Source organism: Amblyomma mixtum, chromosome 5 (assembly GCF_055824585.1).
Source record: "Amblyomma mixtum isolate Tamu chromosome 5, ASM5582458v1, whole genome shotgun sequence".
In the NCBI taxonomy this organism is placed as follows: Eukaryota; Metazoa; Arthropoda; class Arachnida; order Ixodida; family Ixodidae; genus Amblyomma; species Amblyomma mixtum.
The window spans coordinates 118,557,160-118,583,318 of record NC_143016.1 but is presented as its reverse complement, the minus strand read 5'-3'; the positions used below and the strand labels follow the sequence as shown (position 1 = coordinate 118,583,318).

The following is a 26,159-nucleotide window of genomic DNA, read 5'->3' as shown; positions in this document are numbered from 1 at the left end:
GAGAAATACAATTTGGTAAGTTTTGCTTACATGTTTTCTCTGGGTCGCGCAATCGCTTTGTACTTCCAGCGGCAGGAGACCCCCATGCACAAGTTTTCGCGGTGTTTTAAAAATGTATACCCTCCTAAATGACGCTTGATACTTTCAGAACCAGGTCTAGGATAAAGTTGGTTGTTCTGCACAAAGGGATGACATCAGAGGGGCACTGCGAAATAAGAAAATTGAAATCTTTTGCTTCCATGTATTCCTATGGGAGCTAAGCCTATATTTCACTCCCAGTCAGATCCGCCTGCCGCGAACCTCCCGCTTTGTTTTCAGCCGCGCAGCGGAACACGCGTGGCTACCCTCAAACTATGAGTCTTCGTAGGGATGACAAACCACCTCCTTACTTCTCAATACCTTTATTCTTCAGAAGTTCCTTAAATGCTTCATCACTGAGCTGAAAAACAAATCGCGTAGCGTAAGGACCTCTGACCAAGGTTGTACCTGCACTGACTTCTACAATGCCTTAGACACATACCTCAGGGCAGCACTACTTTTGCTGAAAAGTCACCGCAGTACATATTCCACTTTGCACAGATGTACTCATTAGAATACGTCGTTCCAGTGCACGCTTCGGACGAGGCGAGCCCTCTGCAGACCCGCTACTCCCGGCGCAGAAGAGCGTGCCTCGTGTGCCTAGCTCTCGGAGTCGTCGTCGCACTCGCGCTGGCTTTCTTTTTAGGATCCCGACAAGCCATAATGCAGCCCAGGACGGGGACACCGGATGAGAACCCTCTGCGCCGACTCTGCGCAAATGAGGCGTGCAAGTCGCTCGTAGATCGTCTCCTGGACTCGGCAAACGCTTCCGTGGAGCCTTGCACAAATTTCCATCTTCACGTGTGCGGCCAGTGGGACCACCCGGCAAGAGGACGGGGCAAGAGGCAGAGCTACTTGCAGGAGAATCTGGTCAATCACACGTTGCGCCTCCACAGAGCTCTTGAAGAACTGACCAACAGCCCTGCGCTTTTGGACCAGGCGGAACACAACATGGCGTTATTTTACCGCAGCTGTCATGACTTCCTGGCTGGGGGCCGGGCAGGAGCGGCAAAGGAGGCCACTGTTCTGGAGATCCTCCACGAGATGGGCATAGACGAGACTTCGGGACGCGTAGAGACGTTTCAAGACGTCTTTGCCTTGGCTTTCGCTGAGAGCACCGCAACGGGTTTACCGTCTATCCTGAGGGTCACCCAGAAGATGTACTTCCAGGAAGGCGAGGCCCTAACCATCATAGACGTTGGTGCGACGTTGGTGTCGACGCTTCCACAAGGCTACGTAGAAGGTTATCTGGATGACAGTATTTCGCAAATGCCCTTCGCCAGTGAACTCGACGTTCCGTTCGTGGTGAAGCTGGACAAGGGCCTGGATGAGCTACGTGCCGCTTGCGAGCATCCCGTAGATTCGCTTAAAATGGTGAAGGAACTCGGGGAGCCTTTTCCGGGGGCTGACTGGTTAGAGGCTTTGAACGGCAGACACGCTCAGAACAGAAGCTCACCTTACGGGCCCGACAGCAACGTCACCATACGAGGCGAACCGTGCGTATTCGCAACGCTCAGGGAATTACACGGCGTTAACGTTACGGACGCTCGAGCTTATAGCTTGCTCGTGATGATTGCCCAAATAAAAAAATACGCGCTCGCGGTTCTCCCCTGGCTGCACGACGAGACGCGGAGAACGACCGAGTGCGTGAGCATTACGGCGCAGATCTTCAGAGCACTGTTCTTGAGATGGATGACCAGTAAGCTGGTGGGCGTAGAAAGAAGCCGCGCTTTCGCCGTCATGGTGACTCATCTCCAAGAAGCTGTTGACAGCTTCCCAAGATTACCAGAGCGCCTCAACTTAACAGCCAACGACTACGAAGTCAGGCGTTTGGTCACGGGTCTAATAGGTAAGGGAAAACTCGCTCTTTTATTGTATTTCATAAGTGTTTGCAACTTTGGTGTTTAAGCGATTTAAGCATTGATGCTTGAGTTATACTTTCACGAACACTTCAAAGAACAGTAAGGCCAACTGCTCCGCAAGAATGATAAGCGAGTTTAATGATAGCTTAAGGTAACATGTCAAGAGAAAGATTTAGATTTAATTCGATTAGGAATCGCATGTAAGCATCGCCAGGCGGCTCGCATGTGCTGCAGAACTGTAGTGAGAAATTAAGCCTAAAATTGAGAAAAATAGCTGAACACCAGCTCAGTGAAAGCACTCCGAAGAAAAGTGATAATTTTTCGTCCCTCGGTGGGCGGAGTGGGGGACTGAGTGGAGGCTGCCTGGATGTGGCGAATGGAGTCGCCGAATTGTGACTACAGGCACAATTATTTGTTGCAGAATGTAACACCAATTTGACCTATAATCGGTGCTTCAATTAACGTGCGTGACATGCCCTATAGATGTTTGCCTGCGGCCGCCGCGGTGGATATGTGGTTAAGGTGATCGGCTGTTGACCGGAAAGACGGGGGCTTGATCCCGGCCACCTCATTTGGGTGGGGTCGTGTACTGTGCGATGTCAGTACGCGTTTAAAAACCGCAGTTGGTCGAATTTATCGAGCTCTCCTCTACAGCGTCTTGCATAGGACGGGGCGCTTTGGGACGTCAGACCCCATAAACTATACTAAAACTACCGGTGTTTGCAAAAGAGTGTCCGATCTAAAACAGGTTTCTTGTTATGCCACCTCAGAAAAATATAAAGGCATACTTAATTCGGGCTGTCAAATGGTGACGTTTATGTTCCAAACCAACACTATAGGTAGCGAGGAATGCTTTGATGGACAACCTTAGATAATCTTAGGTATCGTGGGCACCAAGACCCTGTACAAAACATTTTACTGCCGTTGCAGCCAAGAGTGAACCGAGGAACCTTCTCCCCAGTCCCCTCATGAGGTAGTTCTTTTGCGATAGGATATTTCGATGGTATCCATGCAAGTACGCGTCTTGCAGCACCTCAAGCCGTGGGGAGCAACAGCGGGTTGGAATCAGGCTCCATCGGAGCTCAGTACGGTGACAGTTTCCTGCTTAACATCGTGCGGGCGAGACGGCAGAGAGCGGGCTCCCAAGATGGGAGCACCGATGACGACGTATCCATGGCGTTACGAGGAACGGCAACCTTCGCGGAGCCGCCCAATGAAATGGAAGGCGGGCGCCCCTTGGCGGTGATTGTGCCACCGACGTTCGTGACTGCCGACCTATTCATCCCCGAGGCATCCGAACCAGCGTACGTACGTAGCGCCAGTTGCGTTCTCTTGCAAAAAGCTTACCTTAAGCTGACTGTGTAAATTTCCACAGGCTTATGTGGCGGGTGACAAAGACAGCTACGTTTTCCATACAACGGGTAACTTTAAAACGTCAACACAGACTTATATGGCGGGTGACAAACACAGCTACGTTTTCCATACAACGGGCAACTTTAGAACGTCAACACAGACTTATGTGGCGGGTGACAAAGACAGCTACGTTTTCCGTACAAGGGGTAACTTTAAAACGTCAACACAGACTTATGTGGCGGGTGACAAAGACAGCTACGTTTTCCATACAACGGGCAACTTTAGAACGTCAACACAGACTTATGTGGCGGGTGACAAAGACAGCTACGTTTTCCGTACAAGGGGTAACTTTAAAACGTCAACACAGACTTATGTGGCGGGTGACAAACACAGCTACGTTTTCCATACAACGGGTAACATTAAAACGTCAACACAGACTTATGTGGCGGGTGACAAAAACATCTACGTTTTCCGTACAAGGGGTAAGTTTAAAACGTCAACACAGACTTATGTGGCGGGTGACAAAGACAGCTACGTTTTCCGTACAAGGGGTAAATTTAAAACGTCAACACAGACTTATGTGGCGGGTGACAAAGACAGCTACGTTTTCCGTACAAGGGGTAAATTTAAAACGTCAACACAGACTTATGTGGCGGGTGACAAAGACAGCTACGTTTTCCGTACAAGGGGTAAATTTAAAACGTCAACACAGACTTATGTGGCGGGTGACAAAGACAGCTACGTTTTCCGTACAAGGGGTAAATTTAAAACGTCAACACAGACTTATGTGGCGGGTGACAAAGACAGCTACGTTTTCCGTACAAGGGGTAAATTGAAAACGTCAACACAGACTTATGTGGCGGGTGACAAAGATAGCTACGTTTTCCGTACAAGGGGTAAATTTAAAACGTCAACACAGACTTATGTGGCGGGTGACAAAGACAGCTACGTTTTCCGTACAAGGGGTAAATTTAAAACGTCAACACAGACTTATGTGGCGGGTGACAAAGACAGCTACGTTTTCCGTACAAGGGGTAAATTTAAAACGTCAACACAGACTTATGTGGCGGGTGACAAAGACAGCTACGTTTTCCGTACACGGGGTAAATTTAAAACGTCAACACAGACTTATGTGGCGGGTGACAAAGACAGCTACGTTTTCCGTACAAGGGGTAAATTTAAAACGTCAACACAGACTTATGTGGCGGGTGACAAAGACAGCTACGTTTTCCGTACAAGGGGTAAATTTAAAACGTCAACACAGACTTATGTGGCGGGTGACAAAGATAGCTACGTTTTCCGTACAAGGGGTAAATTTAAAACGTCAACACAGACTTATGTGGCGGGTGACAAAGACAGCTACGTTTTCCGTACAAGGGGTAAATTTAAAACGTCAACACAGACTTATGTGGCGGGTGACAAAGACAGCTACGTTTTCCGTACAAGGGGTAAATTTAAAACGTCAACACAGACTTATGTGGCGGGTGACAAAGATAGCTACGTTTTCCGTACAAGGGGTAAATTTAAAACGTCAACACAGACTTATGTGGCGGGTGACAAAGACAGCTACGTTTTCCGTACAAGGGGTAAATTTAAAACGTCAACACAGACTTATGTGGCGGGTGACAAAGACAGCTACGTTTTCCGTACACGGGGTAAATTTAAAACGTCAACACAGACTTATGTGGCGGGTGACAAAGACAGCTACGTTTTCCGTACAAGGGGTAAATTTAAAACGTCAACACAGACTTATGTGGCGGGTGACAAAGACAGCTACGTTCTCCATACAACGCGTAACTAAAACATCAGCACAGTCTGATGTGGCGGGTGACAAAGACAGCTGCGTTTTCTATCCAAGGAGTAACTTTAAAATGTCAAGGCTCAATTTATATCACGAAGCCTTTACGCGAGGCTATTGAAAGATAAAAATTTCAGCTCTCACTATCATTTGCCTTAGATAATAGAAATTCCGTCTCGAATCCTACGACTGTATGCGAAATTTGCTAGACGATAGAGGGGGTAGCAGAAAATTTCTTCAAGAAATATTCTGATAGCGGTCCCTTGGCACTTCGTGTTCTAGTTATTTCGTTTGCAGCCAGATCACTAACTCGTTGTTTTCGTCTCAGTGCACATGAAAATGGCGTCAACTTAGCAAGCGGCCAAGAAAACAACAGAACGGAGCATTGTTTAGAATGCTCTAAACATTGGAGCTCCAAGCCTTTTCTACGGTTCTCTTTCTACCGTTTGAGATACTCAAGAATAATTTATGTGTATAGCGCCAACAGTAGGATGCAACTTGAAAACTGCAGGGGACGCTTAAGCTCTCAAGCTCTGCCTTAAGTGTATGAAGAGATAGCTTTAATGGATTAATGACTTTATATGCGGAAATGGTTCCTCTCGAATTTACATTCATAGATCGCAGGAAGTCCTTTTGCCCCTCCTTTCGCAGTGGTGCAGCGATTGAGTGAAGCGTCACTGCCCTGCAATGACAGGTGCTGCCACCTGCGGGGCTTGTGAGATCGAGGTCGCTCTTCCCGAGCAACCTCTCGGGAACAGTCATTAATTTTACTTTTACCTGCCACTGTGGTCAATTTGCTCACAAACCGGTGAGCAGGTTGTGATGAAGCCACAAGGTTACATGACCCAGGTCAACTTGCCTACGTTGGCGGCTGCGAGGCTTCAGACGGTCGCCATGGCCGATGCCGCACTATTTTTATGCGAAGCATACTACTTTAGCTACCACTTCAGCCCTTCACCGTGGTTATGCGCCTCCAAATCACGTGATACATGACGTCACACCACGTGACACGATGACTTCACGACAGTAGAGAAACGGGGGCCCACCTCGCGCCGTCGCTGTGGTTGTGCGCCTCCAAATAACGTGATACATGACGTCACACCACGTGACACGATGACGTCACGACAGTGCAGAAACGGAGGCCCACCTCGCGCCGTCGCTGTGGTTGTGCGCCTCCAAATCACGTGATACATGACGTCACACCACGTGACACGATGACGTCACGACAGTGGAGAAACGGGGGCCCACCTCGCGCCGTCTCTGTGGTTGTGCGCCTCCAAATCACGTGATACATGACGTCACACCACGTGACACGATGACGTCACGACAGTGCAGAAACGGAGGCCCACCTCGCGCCGTCGCTGTGGTTGTGCGCCTCCAAATCACGTGATACATGACGTCACACCACGTGACACGATGACGTCACGACAGTGGAGAAACGGGGGCCCACCTCGCGCCGTCGCTGTGGTTGTGCGCCTCCAAATTACGCGACACGATGATGCTTCGCATTCTCCAGGCTTGACCAAGTTAAGCCTCAGCCATTTTTTTTTTCGACATGGGAGTAGTGACGCTCTCCCGTTAAAAGCAGCACTTGGTAACAGTGAGTGAGTGAAGAAACTTTATTTCCGCCAGAAGAAGACCCGTGCCCCTCCGGGTCCGCACGCAGGCGTCCGGGGAGGGGCAGCGTCGCAGCTGGAAGACTAGCAACGGTATAGTCGCCACGGTCCACAGCAAGCTGTATTCCTCCGTTGAGTAATAACAACAGTGAACAAAGTCAGCTTTTTAATGTTACGAAACAAGCCCGAGGCATCAAAATTCTTTAGGTTATAATGTATCGTTTTAAGTTTCTTGTTTGGGCCATCTTTTTTTTGCAACTTGTCTGCTCGGTACACGACTTATATGCTGTCTGCTGCCGGGCACTGCCACTCAAGCATTCTGAGTCTTTGGCAGGCCCACATTTGTACTGGAAAGTGGAAATAAAAATTATTATTATTATTATTATTATTATTATTAGTATTATTAGTATTATTATTATTATTATTATTATTATTATTACTATTATTATTATAAGAAGGGCTTTAACAACAGTCCCCTTTTTGTCAGGGAGGAATTCTGTTCAGCGGTTCTGAACGTGAAGGGTGCTTCACTGCAGACTTCAGCTGTATCCGACTATACACGGAGCTTTTTAATTGACCAGATCTTGACTGGTGGGTGGCTATCTGTCCTAAAAATGTTTCTTTGTATAAGCTTTGACAAAAGTGCAGTCCTCAATGTGTTTGCCTCTATCTTGTAGGCCATGCAGTTCTCGGTACTTATTTTTGAGAAATAGCGTATGCTTCTCAACGTTTAGTTATAATACAAAAATGGAGTTACTCGGCTGGTTCTCTGGTGAAAACACTGAGTTCAGCGCTTATCGGGGATGAAAAAACACCAAAAATTATAAAATACTTTATAAAAGCAAATTGTTCCAGTTTTGTTGCCTGTATTGGTTTAAATCCTATTCCCACTTGGTTGTAGTAGATACACTCGTATTTTAATTTACTTTTTGCCATGTCCAAGTGCTCGTTTGTGTTTACAGCAAGCAATTTTGAAAATGCTCGTTCAACGTTACCTCTTAAGATTAAAAACACTAAAACGTTCAAAGACGCTCTATATGATATGTACAATTCGCACTCATGTAAGTACGTTCGAAACCAACTGAGGATCGATGATAGCACTGAACTGTGCTGGCAGTAACTACTCACTGGAGCTCCTTCAGACTGCATTTGTTTGGGACTGCGAGGCTCTGGATCTGTTCATAATGCGCGAATTCTTTCGGCAGTTCCGTTTCGACACACGGGTTAAATATTTGTACTACAAGGAACCAGAAACAGACGCCCTTGAATTGCGGTAATCCGTTGGGTGGTCTGTAACCGCGTATCTTTCAGCACTTCGTCGCGTGCAGTTCAGTGTGCCACGAACTTCGTCGTTGGGTTCTAGTCTGCCATGTTGACTGATTTGGCTGTCCGCGCTTCCGAAACTTCCTGCTGGTGTCTGATTGCATTTCTCTAGCAAGGTGACAGGTTTGTCGCCAAGGATAGGCCGGTCTTCGTCTAGTAGGAACGTGCTATCAGCGTCAAATAAGACGCGAACAAGAGAATCGAAGCGCCAACTGCAAAACTGGAAGATATTGCACTAGTGAGGTAGAATACTAGAGCAGGTATATGATTCGAAGGCTTAGTAAAAACCGTTATTAGGAAGTGGTGATAGGCCACGTCTGTATTTCCACTCCAGCCGCTAATATTTTTGATAGTTTGAGCTCGCGTTTCATTTGACGCTAATGGCACATAGAAACCGATAATTTTCGATTTTAATAGATTGCTTTCTTTTTTTTTTCAACGTTTGATGTTTATTGATGTCTTTCGGTTAAAACCGGAATCCCACTGGCTTCTGCTAAGCCTGCAATAGTGGTTGCGTAGCATCTGTGGTCAGGAACGCAAGTGATGCAAACGAGCCGCGCAGCATAGTCCAGAAGGAAAAACCCTTGTATCTAGCACTAGGTACTACATAGCACTAGGTAACGTGGAACTTTGTTATAATGAAAGCGTCTGTAACGGAAATAATAGCTATAACAAAACAATAGCGAAGCCCCCTTCAACTTATAACGAGGTTGAAGTGTACTACAAATTAGATAAATGATGAATTTTATCTGGCCATCATTTCGCACAATATGGTTCAGAGGGTTAGAAGTAAAAGGATCTTTCCACAGCTTGTCGAAGCCACGGGCCCCCATTCATGTTCGCAGCGTACACATTGGCGTTAAAAACCAATCACGGTGATTCGAAATCCTATGAGAGGTGATCATCTAGGACTATAGAACATTTCCGCCGAAAAAAGAAGAAATGAAATATATTAGGCTAAAAGCTGCACCTAACCCCTCTGATAAATAAAAACAAAACCATTAACAAATGACAAAAGAAAATGGAATGATATAAGCAAAAGCACCGAAGTTTGGGCCAGTTGGTATTGATCCATCTTGAAAACATAGCAGCACGAAAAAACGAGGACAAAAAAGGCACAGGTACGACAGGACATATGCTGCTTGTGACAATAGGACTCTGTCTTGTTTGGCGAGATAGGAAAGAGCCCTATGTAGAAGAAATACTATGCAAAAGCACCGAAGTTTGGGCCAGTTGGTATTGATCCATCTTGAAAACGTAGCAGCACGAAAAAACGAGGACAAAAAAGACACAGGTACGACAGGACATATGCTGCAAAGCATATATCCTGTATATATATAGGACTGGACATATGCTGCAAAGCATATGTCCTGTCGTACCTGTGTTTTTTTTGTCCTCGTTTTTTCGTGCTGCTACGTTTTCTGGAATGATATAAACCTTTGCACAGTGTAAGGACGCGTCAAAGACAGATTTACAAAAATACACATAATCATCGAGTCATATCGCCAATCCTCAAGCCTGCTATTTTTTCTTAGCTTAGGAAAAGAACAATCAGGGATCGATTAAGAAAGTAGCCTGATAGTCTCTAAAATATAGCACATTGTCGTTTTATATTTTCCTTCAGGAAGTCACGAAATTTTGCAAAGCATTTGTTCTTCAGAACGTTCTAATTGCCTACATATTTATATTTCTTGTTTGATACCTTACTTTGCATGTTTTCAAGCCATAAAGGCTTAGAATGAAACACGATTTATTAAAAAGTTCATGTTTAAATCTTCGGCTTAGTTTTGTTCCTGGGATAATAAAATGAACAAATCAATCAATCAATCAATCAATCAATCAATCAATCAATCAATCAATCAATCAATCAATCAATCAATCAATCAATCAATCAATCAATCAATCAATCAATCAATCAATCAATCAATCAATCAGTCCCCCTAAGCTAACCTTCCGGGTCCTCGGTTGGCCCCCAACGCAGTCTTTACTACGGCTCATCTGGGGTCCTGCTGCTTCTGGAGTGGGCCCGGGCGTGGCTGGAAGGAGCCACCGAACTGCGGGACCCCATCCGCCTGCACCAACAGTGCATGCAGCAGCTTGCATCGTCTGCACTGGGCCGAGCCGCCGACCAGAGGGAAGCCCTGCTTCTGATCAGCGCCACTTGGGCACTCGAGGTCGCTCGCTCGGCAGCCCTGCTCCAGGAGCCCGAGCCACCGGAAGGCGCCATCGCGATTGCGCCTTGGAAAAAGGATCGCGAGAAGACGGCGATGCTGAGGAACCGACTGTTCTTCTACAGGTTCTGTGCCACGACGTGCGGTGATGCATGGGCGACGAACGCTTGCAAAATAGGCGTCCATTTCTCGAAGGCCTTCAGCGACGCATTCGGCTGCCCACCGCCACCTGACTTAGTGTGCTGAGAGGCCCGGATTTTGACTTTTCAATGGCTCGAAATGCGCGCGTTTGCTGCTGCGGTTTCCAGGGAGGATGCCGCTTTTTAATATGTTTTGCCTGTGTAATATATTTTTTTCTGTGCATACTGGCGCTACAAATACAGCCGTATACTGACCCATAAATGATGCGATAGACGAGGTGTTTCGGTATATTGTTTGGCGCTGCGGGTATTGTGTGAGTAAAGAATAAAGAAATTGATGACATCTTGGGTGATGAAGGAGGTGTAAATGTAGTGGTGAGATTACCCTTGCAGTGGCCTGTTGGCAATTTCTCCGCCTGTGTAACTGATCTATGTTATTCCGTCTGTATCACTGTCGTGTACAGCATTATATATGTACAAAAGTTCTGAATATTGAAATATTTTAAGCTACTGTCACTTAAGTATTAAAGGTAATGGTCCATTCTTTCGATGCGTAGAAAAATCCTTCTTTTAAAGTTTTTTCATCAGTCGCATCGAGCAGTTAAAACTGCCATAGAAAATCAAGGGGGATGTTTTTGACGATAGAAAAATTTTAATAGCAAAAAAAAAAGAATGCGAGACTGCTCACGAGAGATTTGCAGATATACTGATTGTTATAGGGAGCCCTTACAATGTACGAAAAAAGTGCACCCATAAGCTCTTTCTCGCTGCAAATTGCTTTTGTCCATAATTTTTGGGTATGTCCATAAGGCCACTGCCCTCCTAAAACTTCAATGATGATCGTCACGTTAATCCTCTTTCAGTTCGGGAGCCCTCAGAGAACACGATGCGGGAGACTTCGTCCATGGGAAGGTTCAGTGTCCTAAGGTTTTCCAGGTGTGTGTCATAGTTAATTTTGCATGGTTGATGCAGATCGATGTTGATGATCGAAGATCGATGGTGCTGACCTTAATGGCTCGTGACGGCTCGGTGACCCGGCGGCACTTTACGGAACAGAGACGACAACTTCTTCGAAACACTATGTACTTAATAGAACGGGTGCTCACCTGCGGTCTTCCCTGCCGATCTTCTCCTTCGCGCCAAAAAGACGCCCTTAAATCCTTCTGCCCAGAATTCTGGAGGCCCTTTTCGCAACCAATCAGAAATGAGCTTTTAGAGTCAATCAGGGAACTTGCTCTTAAATTGAACGGACCAATTTGCATGCCTGTGCCCTGGAGCTTGTTTACTCGCTAGCGTCGCGTGCGTTCCAAGAAGTCGATCGCGCTTTTCCGCTTTCTAGTAACTCTCAAAAGAACATTGACACGACAGCAAAAATTGAGTGGACACTTAAGCTCCGCCTTAAGGGTATGATGCGATGGTGTAATGAGTTAATTCCCATATAAGCAGAGGGTCATCCTCTACCTTCATCCCTGGGTGTGCTCATACCCCTCCTGTCGCAGTGGTGCCTCGGTTATGCGATGCACCACTGCACAGCGATGGCAGATTCTCCCAGTGGTGGGAATTGTGCGGCCCAGGTTGCTCGTCCCGAGCGAGCAGCCATTAATTTAACGGCTGCCTGTCACTGTGGGCAGTTCGCTCACTATCCGATGGGAAGGTTGTAATGACGCCACAAGGCCACGAGACTTATGTTGCCCACCAGCCTCCTAGGTTGCTCTCTGAGGGGCACCTGCTAGATCTATGCTCGTGATTCTTCGCTCGCAACGACTACACCAAATTTTCTGGAGAACGGGGCATTTAACGCGGTCGCGTTAATATGCGCAAGCACAGCTTGCACCATCCGTTGCTCAAAACGCAGATACAGGGTGGCATCTGAGCTCTGCTTGCCAGAAGTAGAGCAAACACAACTCATTAAATGCGTCCCAACGGCTCGACTGTTCGCACGTGCACCCAGCGTGTGGTCCGCCAACAGCCTTCCACGCGAGCTTCACCCCTCAAGCGTCCTTATGGTTTTCCTCAAAACTGCTTGACACCACGGCTCGAAACAAGCCATAAAACTGAGGCCAGACAGTGCGCCTGGCCGCTTTACGCGCACGCGCCGGCCATGGAGCGGGTGCCATTCCCGCGCCCCTCGCGCCCCTCGCGCCCCTCGCGGCCTTTACTGCTTTTACTTTATGGCTCGGCAACCCACAGCAGGCAGCTTTTGCTGTTTGTTATAAAACGGCCGGGCGGCCCTCGCAGGGGTGGTGAGCGCGCGACTACCCGCTCAGAAAATCTGAAGGACCAAGTCAAAGGCGTCCGGGTGTGAGATGTGGATGGCCCACTGCTCGGCGGCCTACAGATTCAACCCTCAAGCTCGGCACAAAAACGCGGGCAAGTTATAGTCGGATAAAACTTAAGTCTGCAATGAAGCATTGTCCACATTTAGGACCGCTGCACAGAATTCATCCACGACAAAACAGTAGTTCGTTGTTAAAACTTTTCTTGTCACCTAAAGAAGAAATTAATCGCAAGAAATACTTTATGAGCTCTAGAATTTTGATACCTGGGTTGTTTCATAAAATTAAGCATTAAAAAGCTGATTTCGTTTACTTTTATGACTGGCTAACGGCTATTCGGGCGCAATCGATGCTTACACGAGAGTGGCTTTGTCGCGCGACAGGCCTCACGTAACTCAGGAGAGGTGCAAGTGGGGTGGAAGTGTAGAAAAGTGTTGGCCACTAGATGACTAGCGAAGTTTTTATCCTTCAGGACAGCCACTGAATATGAATAAGACTGGGCTTCTCGCGCAATGTCTGCCGCCGTGTAACCAGCGACTCCAATGTGAGATGACAGCCAGCAACACTCCTCGAGACAGACCTAAGTTTAGACAAAAAAAAATAAAAATAAAGTGCCCGACAAGTGTCCTTATGCGGTTTAATGTCTTTCCAAGGCGGAGTTGAAATCTGTGTCCGCTAGCATAGTGATATCGCCTTTTAGTGCTGCGCCTTCTCGCTAAGCGTTGACAGCTCTGATGAGAACAATTAGGCCAACATTTAGTGTCACTCCGCGCCGAGGCAGTAGAGGTTCTTGAAGGGCGCAGTACCTTTAGAAACGATGAGCTGGACCTGACTGGGTGTGACAGCGAATAATCGCTTAAAGGTTTTAGCGATGACAAGAGTAACAAAACACGGCATAGTAAAGGCCTAATTACATGCACTTGAAGCGCATCTACAGTGTTGTTTTGTCCTCGAGCTATTTATGCCTCCGAAATTAGGGGGGCGGGGGGGGGGGGGGGGTTGTTTGCAGAGATAGAATAAATTTTATTTCAACAAAAAGCAATTTTCAGAGTCCGGTCACTGGCGTCCTCATTCCAGGACGCTGGAGGCTTGAGCTGCCCGCTTGACCTGGGTCACTAGGCTACGTTGGTCGTCAAGGCCCCAGTTGGACAATGCCGCCTGCCACTGCTCTACAGAAGTGTGTGCATTTATATTAGATGGTTTTGATCCTACACTTCCTCACGTTACGTGGTACAGTGTCCGGGTCCGTACACACCAGGAGAAGCTTACGTTTCTGTGTTTACCTGGAACTTACGGTATTTGTTCATGGAAGATTAAAACAAGGTTCTAACTTTATAATCGCTTTGCGTGCCTATCGGACGGTTTTGCCTTTGGAGAGTCGTGCCTTGGATTTGCTCAGGAAATAATATGTCCTCTGAGTGGTTGCTGTCTTAACAAGAGCCAGGAAACATGGTAGGGTCGTGCGTGGCAATATCAGTCATGTGGTCATGCATGACCACATTAAACGTCATAATTCACTGACCCCATCAGTGTAGTCATAAAAGGGCGCAGTCCGTTTCGTTTTTATGCCATTTGTACACTCGCGGACAAAATTGAACGGATCGTTCTGTTTCCACGCAATGGGTTGTATAATTTGCCTGTAATCTATCAGATAATAAGAATGGGTACCAAGGGAAAGAAAACCTGACAGGGAGTGACCGAAACTCGGATGGAATGAGTCAAAATTGGGAATGAATAATCAATTGAAATTTACTGAATTATCATGCCCGAGCTGGAGTAGAAAAATTGGAGGCCACACTGAAGCTCCGCCTGAACGGTATGACGCGACAGCATAATGGACTAATTCCGATACATGCAGAAGGTCATTCTCTACTTTACATTGATAGACCTCTACCAGTCCTCATACCGCTCCTGGCGCAGTGGTGCAGCGATTAAGCAATGCGTCACTACCCTGCGATGGCAGACGCTCCCAGCGGCGCGCCTTGCTCGGCCCAGGTTGTTCTTCCTGAGCGACAAATCATTAATTTGCCACTGGCTACGGTGGGCACTTCATTCACTATTTGGAGGGCAGGTTGTGATGATGCCACAAGGCCGCTTGATCAAGGTAACCCACGTGCACTACTTGCCAAAGACATGCTCGTGAAATTTCGCTCACAACGCCAACAACGCCGACACCGGTTCCTATGGACAATGGGGCCTTTAACGCTATTACGTTAAAAGGAAATATTGAAGGGCGTCGGAGGGACCTTGAGCGAGGATGATGACAATGACCAGTACATAATCTGCATAAAAGGTGTTAATAATTCTTTCAAACTGGGTTCCGGCACAATTGCATGCGCAGGCACATCAGACACAGACTCACAACCCTTTTTCAGTGTCGCGGCTTTCGAGGTTGCCTCCCGCATTGTCCGCACAGTATTCATCGCTGTCGCTGCCGCTCTCCCGGCGCAACTACGTCTGGCATCAGTGAGCCACGCAGAGGCGCAAAGAGATGGAAGCGGAACACGAAAGAGAAAAGCGAGCAGGCGCCTTGCTGCGCCCACCACCGAGTAGACAACTAGCGCCACACCTTACGCATCATTATGCTCTGCCTCTGCATAAGTGAAGCGCGCGAAGAAAGCTGGCAGCTCTTCGGAGGCGCCTCTGGCGGTTATGTGCCGGACACGCATAATCCAAGGAACCGTTTCACTGAGCGTTCCCTTGACGGCTCTTGAGCGTTCCTCCGCCCTCTTTCAGACGCAAATCTGTGACAATGAATCGCAATGTGCGCAGAACTGCAGCGAAGACTTTTCTTAGATGTCTCGCACGACTCTACGGCTGGCAAGCAGGGGCTCCCTCGTGGACAGCGCCTGATGTGCTCAAAAGAGCGTCGAAATGTGAGCAGCCGTATCGTCCCTGAGCAAGAGCGACAGCCGCTGGTGCGTACCGTCCCACATAGCCCCGTGTTTGCATTTCGGGGTCCGGATCTCGTCCGTGTGTGTGCCTGTCGCACGCCGTCATCCCTTCTTTATGGGCTGCGTGCCATTGACGTCGGCTGGCGGAGGCGCTCCGCGCTCCGCTGGCCCGTTCCGTGCCAGCAGAGCTGCCGTCGTCGCGCCGTGGATGTATCGGCGCGGCGCATTGCGGCGGCATTCATACGGGACGCGCAGAGATACGCGTGTGTGCTACCCTCAGCCCCGCCCACCCCCCTTTCCTCTGGTGGTATAAAACCGTGCGCGACCGTGGGCCATCGATGAGACGGCGCGTCCGAGGATTTAACGGAGGCACCTGCATCCACACTCAACGTGAAGACAAGGACTACGTGGCTTTTGGACTATACGCCCATTTTCCTGTGATCTTGGTGACCGCCTTCTGAAGAAGACACATCGAGGTAACTTGGAAGATCTGCTGGCCAACGGCCTGCGATAGTACAAACCAGGTGACAGCGGGAAGGGAGCGCGTGTTATCACCTAAGATTTTTGTACCCCGCCGCCATGTATATTTGTACGACAACGTACCTTTCTCGTCAGTTCATTTTGTTGAGGTATTTCTTAGACTACTCCTTGCGTTTCTTCAGTGGCGAGTGCTTACGGATGCAGTTCAGCGCAGCAGCAGAGTGTCGTGTCGCGTGATTTCAGCCAGGGTCTTAAACAAGCCTATGATGCAGGCAGAAGGGGCTTCTATCGTGTAAATGGAAAAACTGGCACGATGTTGTAAGTATACTTTGATGAACTGTCATGCGCATCCTTTACTGAAACTCCTCTAAAACACGTTGAAGATTCAACTACTGGAATATGCTCGTTTGCAACGCGACGAGGTTCTTTCCCTATAAAACAGTACCGAAGGTCTGGCAAGATCTCAGCATTATATTTTAGACCTTAAGGCGCAAAAGCTAGAGTCACACTGGATGTGACACTGGTGTTCAGGAGGCCGAGTTTACAAGGTAAACGCAAGAGAAGATGTAAATGAATATTAAAGACATCTGAAAAGGACACTGATTGGTAGGTTATCATGAGGCGATCATGTTCTAGCTGTTTTATAAAGAAAGTGACGCAGAGGCAGTCTTAAAATGCTTTAACTTTTCACTAATTTAATGTAGCTAATGTTTTAGTGTGTAAGCATTAGAAGCCCTACGACGAAGAAAACGCGACATCCAGCATTGTAGTGTTGTACAAGTCCGAACTGGCGCGAAGACACGAGAACGAACTTACAGAGACAGGACTTTTAGTCCTCGTGTCTTGGCGCCAATTTGCATTTGTGCAATTATGTATAGTTACAGCCTACTAGCACAAACTAAAGTATTGCAAGAATGTAGCGTTGTGTATACCACCTGCCACCTATCGCGGATGGCAAGTACCAAAGTTGGAAAAGGGCAGTTACCCTCTCAACCTGTAGGGGAAAAGAGGGGGAGGCTGGCACGGGTAGATTACAGAAGGTGGCTACCGTGAATGGAGATGGTTCTGACGTGGGTGGAGGAATACCCAACCTGAGGGTGACTGCCATCTTAACAACCCGGCCAGTGGCTACCGTGGAAGGTGGAGGGCCAATCACCGAATGCCAATAAGCTGTCACTGATTAAGTGCTAAGCCGGCAGCCTTAGCTCTTCAAGCGAGAAGACCTAATGCTAACGGATTGTCTTCGCGTAAAGGTAATTAAGCGCCGCCGTAATTTTTAAGTACCCGGATCAAGAAGGAAACCCGGCCAACAGCCAGAGTGGCGTTTATGAACGAGGAGGCGATGAGGGCGACATGGCGATGAGGATACTTCTGAGCACATAGTGGCTAGCATTAACCAGCGTTCAGCTGAATATAACTTTTTGCTAGCGGCAGCCTTTCTGATTTGAAAATGAAAGTCAAGTGGAACCGTACTGCACAGCTCACTGATGTCACATTACTACCATTGCATACTGATAGTTGTACGCAACTAAATCTCTTGCACGTGGTCTTTTACTCATGATGTGGTAGGTAGGTGAGAACAAGCTATTATTAATTATTATGCTGATCTTTTGGAAAATTGATTATTTTGCAAAAGATCTGGTATCGTAGCCGAAAGAGGCTTCCGCAGTCAGTGTGCCAATGGAATGATGAATTCTTTATGCCAGAGCAACACTGCGGACTATGAGACATCGAAGTGGAGGGCTTCGTGTAAGTTTCGGTCCCGGAAATGCTTGCAATATATTAGAGGTGCTTGTTGTGAACGAAGTTTTGAGAAGAGCAAGCCTTAGAGAAAAATAAGAATTTCTTGTTAGAAAACATTTTTTTTTGTGCAGCATTTTGAACTGGCTTTCACAGTTAGAGTTAATTAAACAACTTGCACAGCTCAGCTGCGTAACACAAGAAGAAAGCGCCTTCACTTAACTTTTGAACGTTTGCCTCGAAACCAGTGCAATATAACAACGCTTCGAGCTAAGCGTTTAGAAACTGCGCGATGATTTAATGGCACTCTGTAGGTCCACATTGATAGAAACAATGCTGCTTTTTTGAACATAACTACGTAACACCGAACTGAACTATAGTTTCAAGCCTGCCTGCCCAAGCAGCATATGTTGTCATCCGTACCTGAATGACAGCAAAGAACTGTTAGCTTTCTGAGAAATGATATGGGCGATATATAACAAAAAAAACTAGTACAGAATAACAGGCCCATCTCACTTGAACAATCTTTTCTGCCGTCTTGGAAGAGCACGCAGGCGACACAGCTCTCTGGCAGATGGAATTAAACGGCTTGAATAATGGTAGGCAAATAGCTTTGAACCCTTTGACCTTGCGTGGTGTGATTCTCGGCTACGTCCGACTCGCCCTTTCTTCAGAGACTTGAATCCATGTGTTTTCCGAAACGCCGAAGCTGCGAGGAGCAGTTACCGTCATTAGCATGTTGCCTGTGGTTCTGCCACCAAAACATTATCCCGAAAGCAAGCCTAAATGGCTATTCATGGAATTGTGAGGATGACATGATTTTAATACCGGGTAACAGAAAAAATCACGCTCATTTATTGCTCTTCCTGTTCACTCACGAGAACATGGCCACGATGTGGGGCACTGACGGAAAGTTGTTGGCGAGCCGGAGTACATAAGACAAGGTGATAATGAAAAGTAATCAGCGAGTAGGTATGTTCAATGCATGCGATGATGTCTGACCGTATGTTCCAAAGACGGTGGGGCGACACCAAAAAGACGTTCCTGACAGTCGCAAGTTTCACATAGTGCAGCGCCCATGTACCGATATTTTGATGCACGTTAAAGAAATTCAGATGGTCGAAATAAACAGAGAACTCTTGAATGCGGCTTATCTTGCACCAAAACTTGTTGCAACACGTAAAAATTCATTAACGCTTCACCCTTCATCTCCTTTCCTATCTGACAGAGTGCCATTCTTTCCCACGGATTATAATGCTTGTAATGGACATTCTCTCAGTATATCGACGTGCGTTGCTTGTTCTGCCAGCAGCCAAAAGACTTTCATGAGCGCGCTTTCACTGAGGTGCTTCTAGAGGCTATTGCTTCTGATTGCATATCTGACGCAGAACTCGCCAAACTGAGCGCAGGTAGCCGTGTATGGCGTTAAGTTTGGTTCTGCCTCCGACCATGGAATAGGACCATGGGTCCTGCTGGCTTGGGCAGCGGGTACCATGTGGCGGATGTAATTTTGACCTATAACTTTCACACCTGCCGCTATACCAGGAAGCTAGGCCGGAATATAGCTTTGATGATAATGATGATGACGATGTTGATGAATATGCGCCGTTGAGGTGGGTCAAGGACCAGAAAGGAGGCGGTGATAAATCCTATGTTGCCATCGTGGTCCGGCGCATAATCCTGGCGCAAAAATAGGCACAACATTAACGGTTTACATCTAGAACTGGAGCTGTTTAAACAGCATGTTTTTGTACTGCTTAGCGCTTAGATCTACGAAAAGATAAAGAAATGCTCTCTGTAAGTTTCACTTTTGTTGTAATAGCGGGCATCATGGTAGCGGTTAAAATCACATGATTTGAAACGATAGTTGTTGCCAGGTTAGTATGTCTGTTTTGGTCAGCATAATAAAGGTTAGTTATTAGGTGATGCCATAACGAATGCATCGCGGTTATCAAGAAAGTGTTAATGGGAGAGCACGTTAATTCCCCTTCATGGGCATTACATAAGGATTTGAAAAAAAAAAACCTCGAAAGACCCGTAATACATAGCAGAGCGAATCGCACAGTGAATGGGTGCCGTATTTTACAGTGTGAATAAGTTCAGCCGATATACTATTTGGTAGTAATGTCGAGACAGCGGTTATGAGGGTCGCCTTAGTAAAGGGTTTTTAATTTGGACAGCCTGAGAGTGCTTAACGGGCACCGAAATCTTGACACGGGTGCTCCTGCAATTCTCCTCAACCGAAATGTGGTAACTGAGGCCGTTAATCAATCTTGCATCTTCCTGCTTAGTAGCGGAAAGCAGTAGCCAAAAAGCCCCTGCGGCGGATGATTCTAGTTTTAATCAGTATGGTTCTGGCAAATGGTACGAACCGCGGGCAGCTCTGCTTCTTTTGCACCGACAGCAGGCGAAGAAGGAAGTCGCTGTGCAGGTCGCAGGTTGGATCCTTGGTTTCGAGCATGGGTGCGTGTTATGTGAACACTGGCAACGAATCGTTCTTGGGCTCAGGTTACGAATTTAAAGCCCTGTTGACACTGTATTTGTAAGCTATCATCTCAGCACTGCATACTGAAATGATAGCATGCTGCTCCGAAACACAGCATGAGAAACAGTTGCCGTAAACCTCTTCACAAAAAAGGTGAAGGCCTGTACCGTATTTGGCATTAGACTTGGGGGGGGGGGGGGGGGGGGGGGGGCTTGCCAAACCTGGCAGTAGAATTGGACTGAATGTATTATCGGGGACGAAAGTAGTATACTCCAAGCGGTGGGAGCCGGAACAACAGAAAACTACGGCATTTTGGCGAGCTAAAGCACGAAACATTGAAACGAGCCAAGCGACATGCCTGCTGATAATAAAGGTCACGCACTGGCTGTCTCGGTCACAAATGCTGCCTGTAGATGGGGTTGCATGGGCAGTTTTCCGTTGCTCCGGCTACTGCCGCGTGGAGTATACCTCTTCTGTCCGCGATAGTACTTAAGAAGTTCCCTTACCCTTTCTCCATAGTCCGAAATCAACTCGTCCTAAGTCTCCTTGATAGATACTTAAAATAATTCATTTAGTAAGAAATAAATGAAGCGGCTTTTCTCATTTTTGTTTTTGTGATGAAGTAAATTCCTAATTCGTAGTTTGTAACCCGGGGACTAAAGAAAGTTCATTCAATACAACGGAGGTAGTATTCATGACAGCATTGAATATTAATGGAAGCAGAGGTTTAACATAATTAGCGCACCGACAGGGCATAACCTCGAGCACAGTGCGTCCTCTGGTGATGAACAGTTTTCTTTTATTCTGGGAACGCTACTTGGGTACTTAGAAAGTAAAACCAATGGAATTAGTATGCGTGCTAGTTACGTGCGCTGAACCGAACAGCTGAAGGTATACGCTGAGTATGCACCGAGCAATGCTGCGAATGCCACGCCAAATATTGCAGAACTGTTATTGGCTGCACAAAATATACGAATTAACGTAGAAAAATATTTCAGGTTATTTTCAGATACGTACTTACGCTGCATCGATCTAAAGGAGGGAACTTACGGGGTTTTTGGGAATACGATTTTTATGCCACCGTGCCACGTGAATCGCGGGTTAGCCCCATGAAAATCTATTATGGATATCTTCTGCGAAATTTGTGCAGTCCTTACTCAGCTAGCCGACCCCGATAAATGACGACGCACGAAATCTACGCTCAAGAAGGGTTTGTGTACCGTTATGCATTACTGAGGACCAATCCCTAGTTGTCAACTTCTCGCCTACTAAGGTGAGCGCTTCGCTGACTCCTCGACGTCATCATCACTTATGTGCAGGCCACCCTCTACGTACACAAGATGTCAAGAGCTAGCCACCATCCAAACGCGTGGGGGGCATGTCTGCTTGTCTAGCGGCGTTGCAATATTTGGAACGCGCTGCGGCTTTGACCTTGATCAGTAGTGAAACGGCGACCCAGTATCTGCGCTGTTGCGACGCTCCGCCCGAGGGGTCACCGGTCTGCATGACAATAGCGGCGCCACCAGCCAAGCGTCTGCATGCGTCACGTGGCACTGGGTTATGTGTGCGGAGAGTAACTGCCGCGGCGGTTGTTACACGCCCAGAGGAGAGAGTGCGATCGTTCCTTCTGGGGCACCCGTTCTCGCCCATGCATAGACAAGCGTGCTGGCGGGTTCGCTGGTATCGTCTTGGCCGAGGCGTTCGTATACTGCAGCGTGTGTGAAGCGCGTGTCATGAGAGTTCCGCTCGAGTAAACCGCGTTCGCATATGAATCGCCCGCCTTTTTGCTTACTGCCGTACCGTGCGCTGCTTCTGTGTCAGCCACGGCTCTACAATGTTCTACACGGCAAGTAGTGTCCTCTTTTTGCAAGTTCAGTACAGTTTGTGTAATGCTTAAAGGGAACCCGATAAATGGTTAAAACGGCTCTTAAAGCGGAGCAAGAACATTTCCCCTCGGTGCAAGAACATGGCTTCAAGATTCTACTCTGGAGCCCTCTGCGGCTTTATTTTGCTTCGCGGCGAAGCGAGTTCTATCTCTGCTAAGCTCTGTTTATCCATTTTTCATGTTCCTTTTAAGTATGGCGTATATTGTACAGTCTGTGTCAAAAGTAACCAGGCTGCACGTTTTTTCTTCTCTTTGTATATTAAAGCTTTCATATCAGCCCTCAAGCTCTAAATGTCTATATGGTAAGAAGAACCTCTGTTCTCACCTTCAAAAAACTTTTTGATCTTTAGAGAAGCCGTGAGGGCTCTGTTATACGAATGAGAAGCAAACCATAGAGCCTGGTTACTTTTGACAAAGGCTGTACATCCGAAGCTCACAGGGCTGTACCCGTGGCCGAAAACATGGTCCATCGGCTATTAATGAGATGAGTTGCAAGGACACAGAGACAAACACAGAAACGCGGTGAGATTCAGTTGTTGCCAGCGCTTGTGGACTGCTTTTTATGAATTGACGTTGCACACGCAATGTATCCTCCTGTGTTCCTCCATGCCAGGATGGCGACGCAAGGTTACTGGACGCGGCAAGGTCTCCCGCTGGTCACGTCCTTGCTGGTGGCCGGCGTAGCGGCGGCACTGCTCTTCTTCGACGCAGCCAGCGCCGGCCGCGTCGCCCACCCGTACCCGCACCTGTCCCGCAGGGGCCGCGAGCTAGAGTACTTCCCCGGCGTGGGCCTGGTGGAGCCTCTGGGCCTCCTTGCCGTTGCCTCGCTGCCCCTCTTCGTCCTCTTCTCGGTCATGTGGCTCGTCTTCCCGCTGTGGTTCAAGTTCCACCACTTCGGCCTCTACGGACATGGCCTGGTCCCCGGACTGGTACCGGGGGCCGCGGTTCCCGGTGTAGCAGCCACTGGCAGGCGCAGGAGGAGAGACCTCTTCGCTCAACAGCAGCGAGGCGGCGAAAGCCTCACCGAAGTGGCCGCGCGCGTAGTGAAGGCGCTGCGCGAGGGTCTCGAGAAGTACTCCTAGCTATACGGACGATGGGCTCTGTTTGAAACACGTCTTGTGCGGAGTTAATGAGTGACGTGACACTGCTGCGTTGTGGCGACGGAAGATTACTTCAGTGTCTTACAGTTCTTTGAACGTGAGCTGGCAGCGCCTTCTTACGAACCTAGAAGAGTAAACGTACCGACATAAATGTTGATAATATAGCACAGGTGGTTTCCGGCGTGTTGGATATGTGAGGAAAGAACCTAAACTGTCGGCTAGTTCGGTTCCTGACAGGAAAAGAGAAGAAAGGACTTTAATCGGGTGATCCACTGCGCTAAGTTACCGAGTGCCTAAACAATTTCGGTCAAGGAAGGCTTAACATAAGTATATTGACAGAAATAGTTGAAGAACTTCAGCAACGAAACAGCAAATTTTGTTCTGTACACTCGTGATCATGAATATCCTCCAAGGCTACACATAAAGCCTGGGTTTCAGAGCCTTTTTGCACTTGTTCGCGCTTCGGCAATAGCTGACTAAGAGAGTGTTTTTAACCTCTAGGTGGCAATGAACCAAATGACCAAGCCAAACCATTTATGTAGTCAGTGGGCTGAAGGCTACTTGGGGCAGAATAATTCGAATGGCGAGGAGCAGCACCTGATCACAAATAGCCAGCTAGTTTTTCCCACAGCTTGTTTAATCGGCGCGTGGCCTTAATTCTGGAGTAAAGTCTGGACCGCTCAGACCAACTCTCTCGCTTTCTAAGAAGATATTTGCATTCACGATGGACGACAGAAGTCTGAGTCAGTATTCAGCAGGTTGTTTAGTACAAACAAACTACCAGAAAAAATTTCAAGGCACTCATCGCGTATTCGTGACATGGTTGAGAACGGTCCTAGAGGAAACACGTTGTAAACATTTGGTTTTGCTCTAATAACTTTGAAGCTTTGTTGAAAATAAATCAAGTTTGTAACGTGTGAGCGCGATAGCGGCCACTCGTCCCTGTTTATTTGCGCTATATTTTGGCCGGTGCAATATAACGATGCCTTCTCATTCCGTTTTTCTTACTGGCTCAAAAAACGCCATGCCCCGCCAACCGATGGGCATCAGCCAATGACGAAGAAGGAGCGCGAGGCTTTGCTGTGGCGTAAACCAATTACAAAAATGGGGAAAAAAAGGAAAATCGGCCCGGAATCGGAATGGAATCGTAACATCGTGCAGGTCTTGGTTTGAGACTGCATACCCTGTAATCAATGCCGATCTAAGCATTGACAAGGTAAAAGCACTGATGTAAAAGCACTGATGTAAAAGTTGGAAACCGACTGTCTTCTATTAAGTGCATCCGTGACATCAGCGCAGCCCTTCCATGCATTTGTGTTTTTGGATTTCGTTGGGATTGTTACAATGTTACTGCTCGAGTGACGGGTATTTAATGAATAAACTGCTACTTGAACTGCCTTGGTTTGGTCTGACTAACGATTCAGATGTCTGCAATTGCGAAAGCTGTTAGTTCTCTCAGTTTCACGTGATAACTCACAGCTATTGCGAGGCTACGCTATGACTACTTACTCTCCCAGTTACGCGCTATTTTATAAGTGGTACTTCTAGGTATATGTGAGCCGAGTCGCCTGAATAATGTAACCACAGAGCGCCACCTCCCATCCACCTGTTTTATTATACTGCTTACAGCACTAGGGCGTTAGTAGGTAATCAAATAGCTTAGTAAACTGGACTGAGAACTTTATAGGACAATTTTGATACTGCTTGATAGACGCTGCGAACATAATTAAAAATGCTTATCACAGTGCTGTTAACGTGACAAGGGGCATTCGGCTTGGTCTCGCTAAAAGTGGCGCGAAAACGTTTTTAGCGAATAGAAGATTTTGAAGCATTGCGTGTTGTTTTCTTTGTGTAGCAAGTGAGCTCTTAGCTGGAGTCAAAAATATGTAGAAGTTTAGGCTCATTTTTCGCGACCAGCGTTAATCGGTTATTCGTAAGCAGCGACCAAGAAGGGTATTGCTATATATATTGAATTTATCGACCCTTCCGACACCGGTCGATTCCAGCTCGTCTTCATGATTATTTCAATGAAGACTGAGTTGATGCGGTGGAATATGGTGAACTGATGTAGTCTGTGTAAGGGTCCTATTTGAGCTCTGAAAAACACAATTATTTATTTTCTAATATAACAGACCTGTCGCAGTTTGCGCAGTGCGTCGAAGAGGAAGACGAAAAGCCTCTCTAGAAACTTGAGGAAAAGCTTTTCTGAATCGTTTCCTTCGTTTTTTTTTGTTCCACGCACTGTGAGAAGAGTCCGTCTTTTCTGAGTACCTAGTCATTCAGGAGTCCATTTTAACGAGGTGGCTGATTTCTAGGAAAAGTAGGCTCTCAGTGTCCCCGTAATAAATCCCGCCTCTCACTTTAACCTGTCAGAGATTTACCATTTACAGTGATTACAACGTATCTTAGCCAGCTTCCGTTATTGGTTGCTGAATACCACGCATTTTCTGGACTCAGCGCACCCTAGAAATGTCCGTTCATGTAAATTAATGCTGTGTTAGGCGTCAATGACGCTTTTTTCGGGGCAGAATCCCGCACCTAAATTTTTATCTATGCGGATGCGGGTTCGCTTCGACAAACCTTTGCGACATGCGCGGGGAGGTTGATTAATAGAATATTTTCTCCCCTGTGTCACTACCAAGTTCCTAGCTCGCCCGTTCGGTGCGAGTGCCAAGGGATTCTCATTAATTCAGTTTGCAAATGCTTTCCCGACTACATTATTAAATCTGGAAGGTTCCCTTGCTAACTTGGTTAAAAATTCCTCTGCATGTGTAAAAATTCCGTAATTGTTTCTATTGCACTTTAAGAATTGTTTTATTTGTTTCTATTTTTCCTCACTTATTCCTGCTAGTTTTCAATTACTTCCTTAATCTGCATTCTCAACTCTTGCCTATGTTTTTCTCGCAATCGCCTATGTGATTTTCTGTGGCATTCACTCCCCAAGCCCCCCGCGTGGTA

At 47.2% G+C, this 26,159-nt stretch overlaps 2 protein-coding genes across 2 annotated transcripts; both read left to right on the top strand.

Annotated features, from left to right (window-relative positions):
* Positions 1 to 1,347: 1,347 nt before the first annotated feature.
* On the top strand, positions 1,348 to 10,447 carry LOC149343467 (uncharacterized). The gene is made up of 3 exons (XM_089542402.1): positions 1,348 to 1,927; positions 2,971 to 3,244; positions 10,012 to 10,447. The coding sequence occupies exons 1-3, from the start codon at positions 1,348 to 1,350 to the stop codon at positions 10,445 to 10,447; spliced, it is 1,290 nt and encodes a 429-aa protein (XP_089398528.1).
* A 12,268-nt stretch (positions 10,448 to 22,715) lies between these two features.
* Positions 22,716 to 23,195, top strand: LOC149343466 (uncharacterized). Its single transcript, XM_089542401.1, has one exon. It carries the CDS (start codon positions 22,716 to 22,718, stop codon positions 23,181 to 23,183), a length of 468 nt encoding a protein of 155 aa, XP_089398527.1. The 3' UTR covers positions 23,184 to 23,195.
* Positions 23,196 to 26,159: the final 2,964 nt, after the last annotated feature.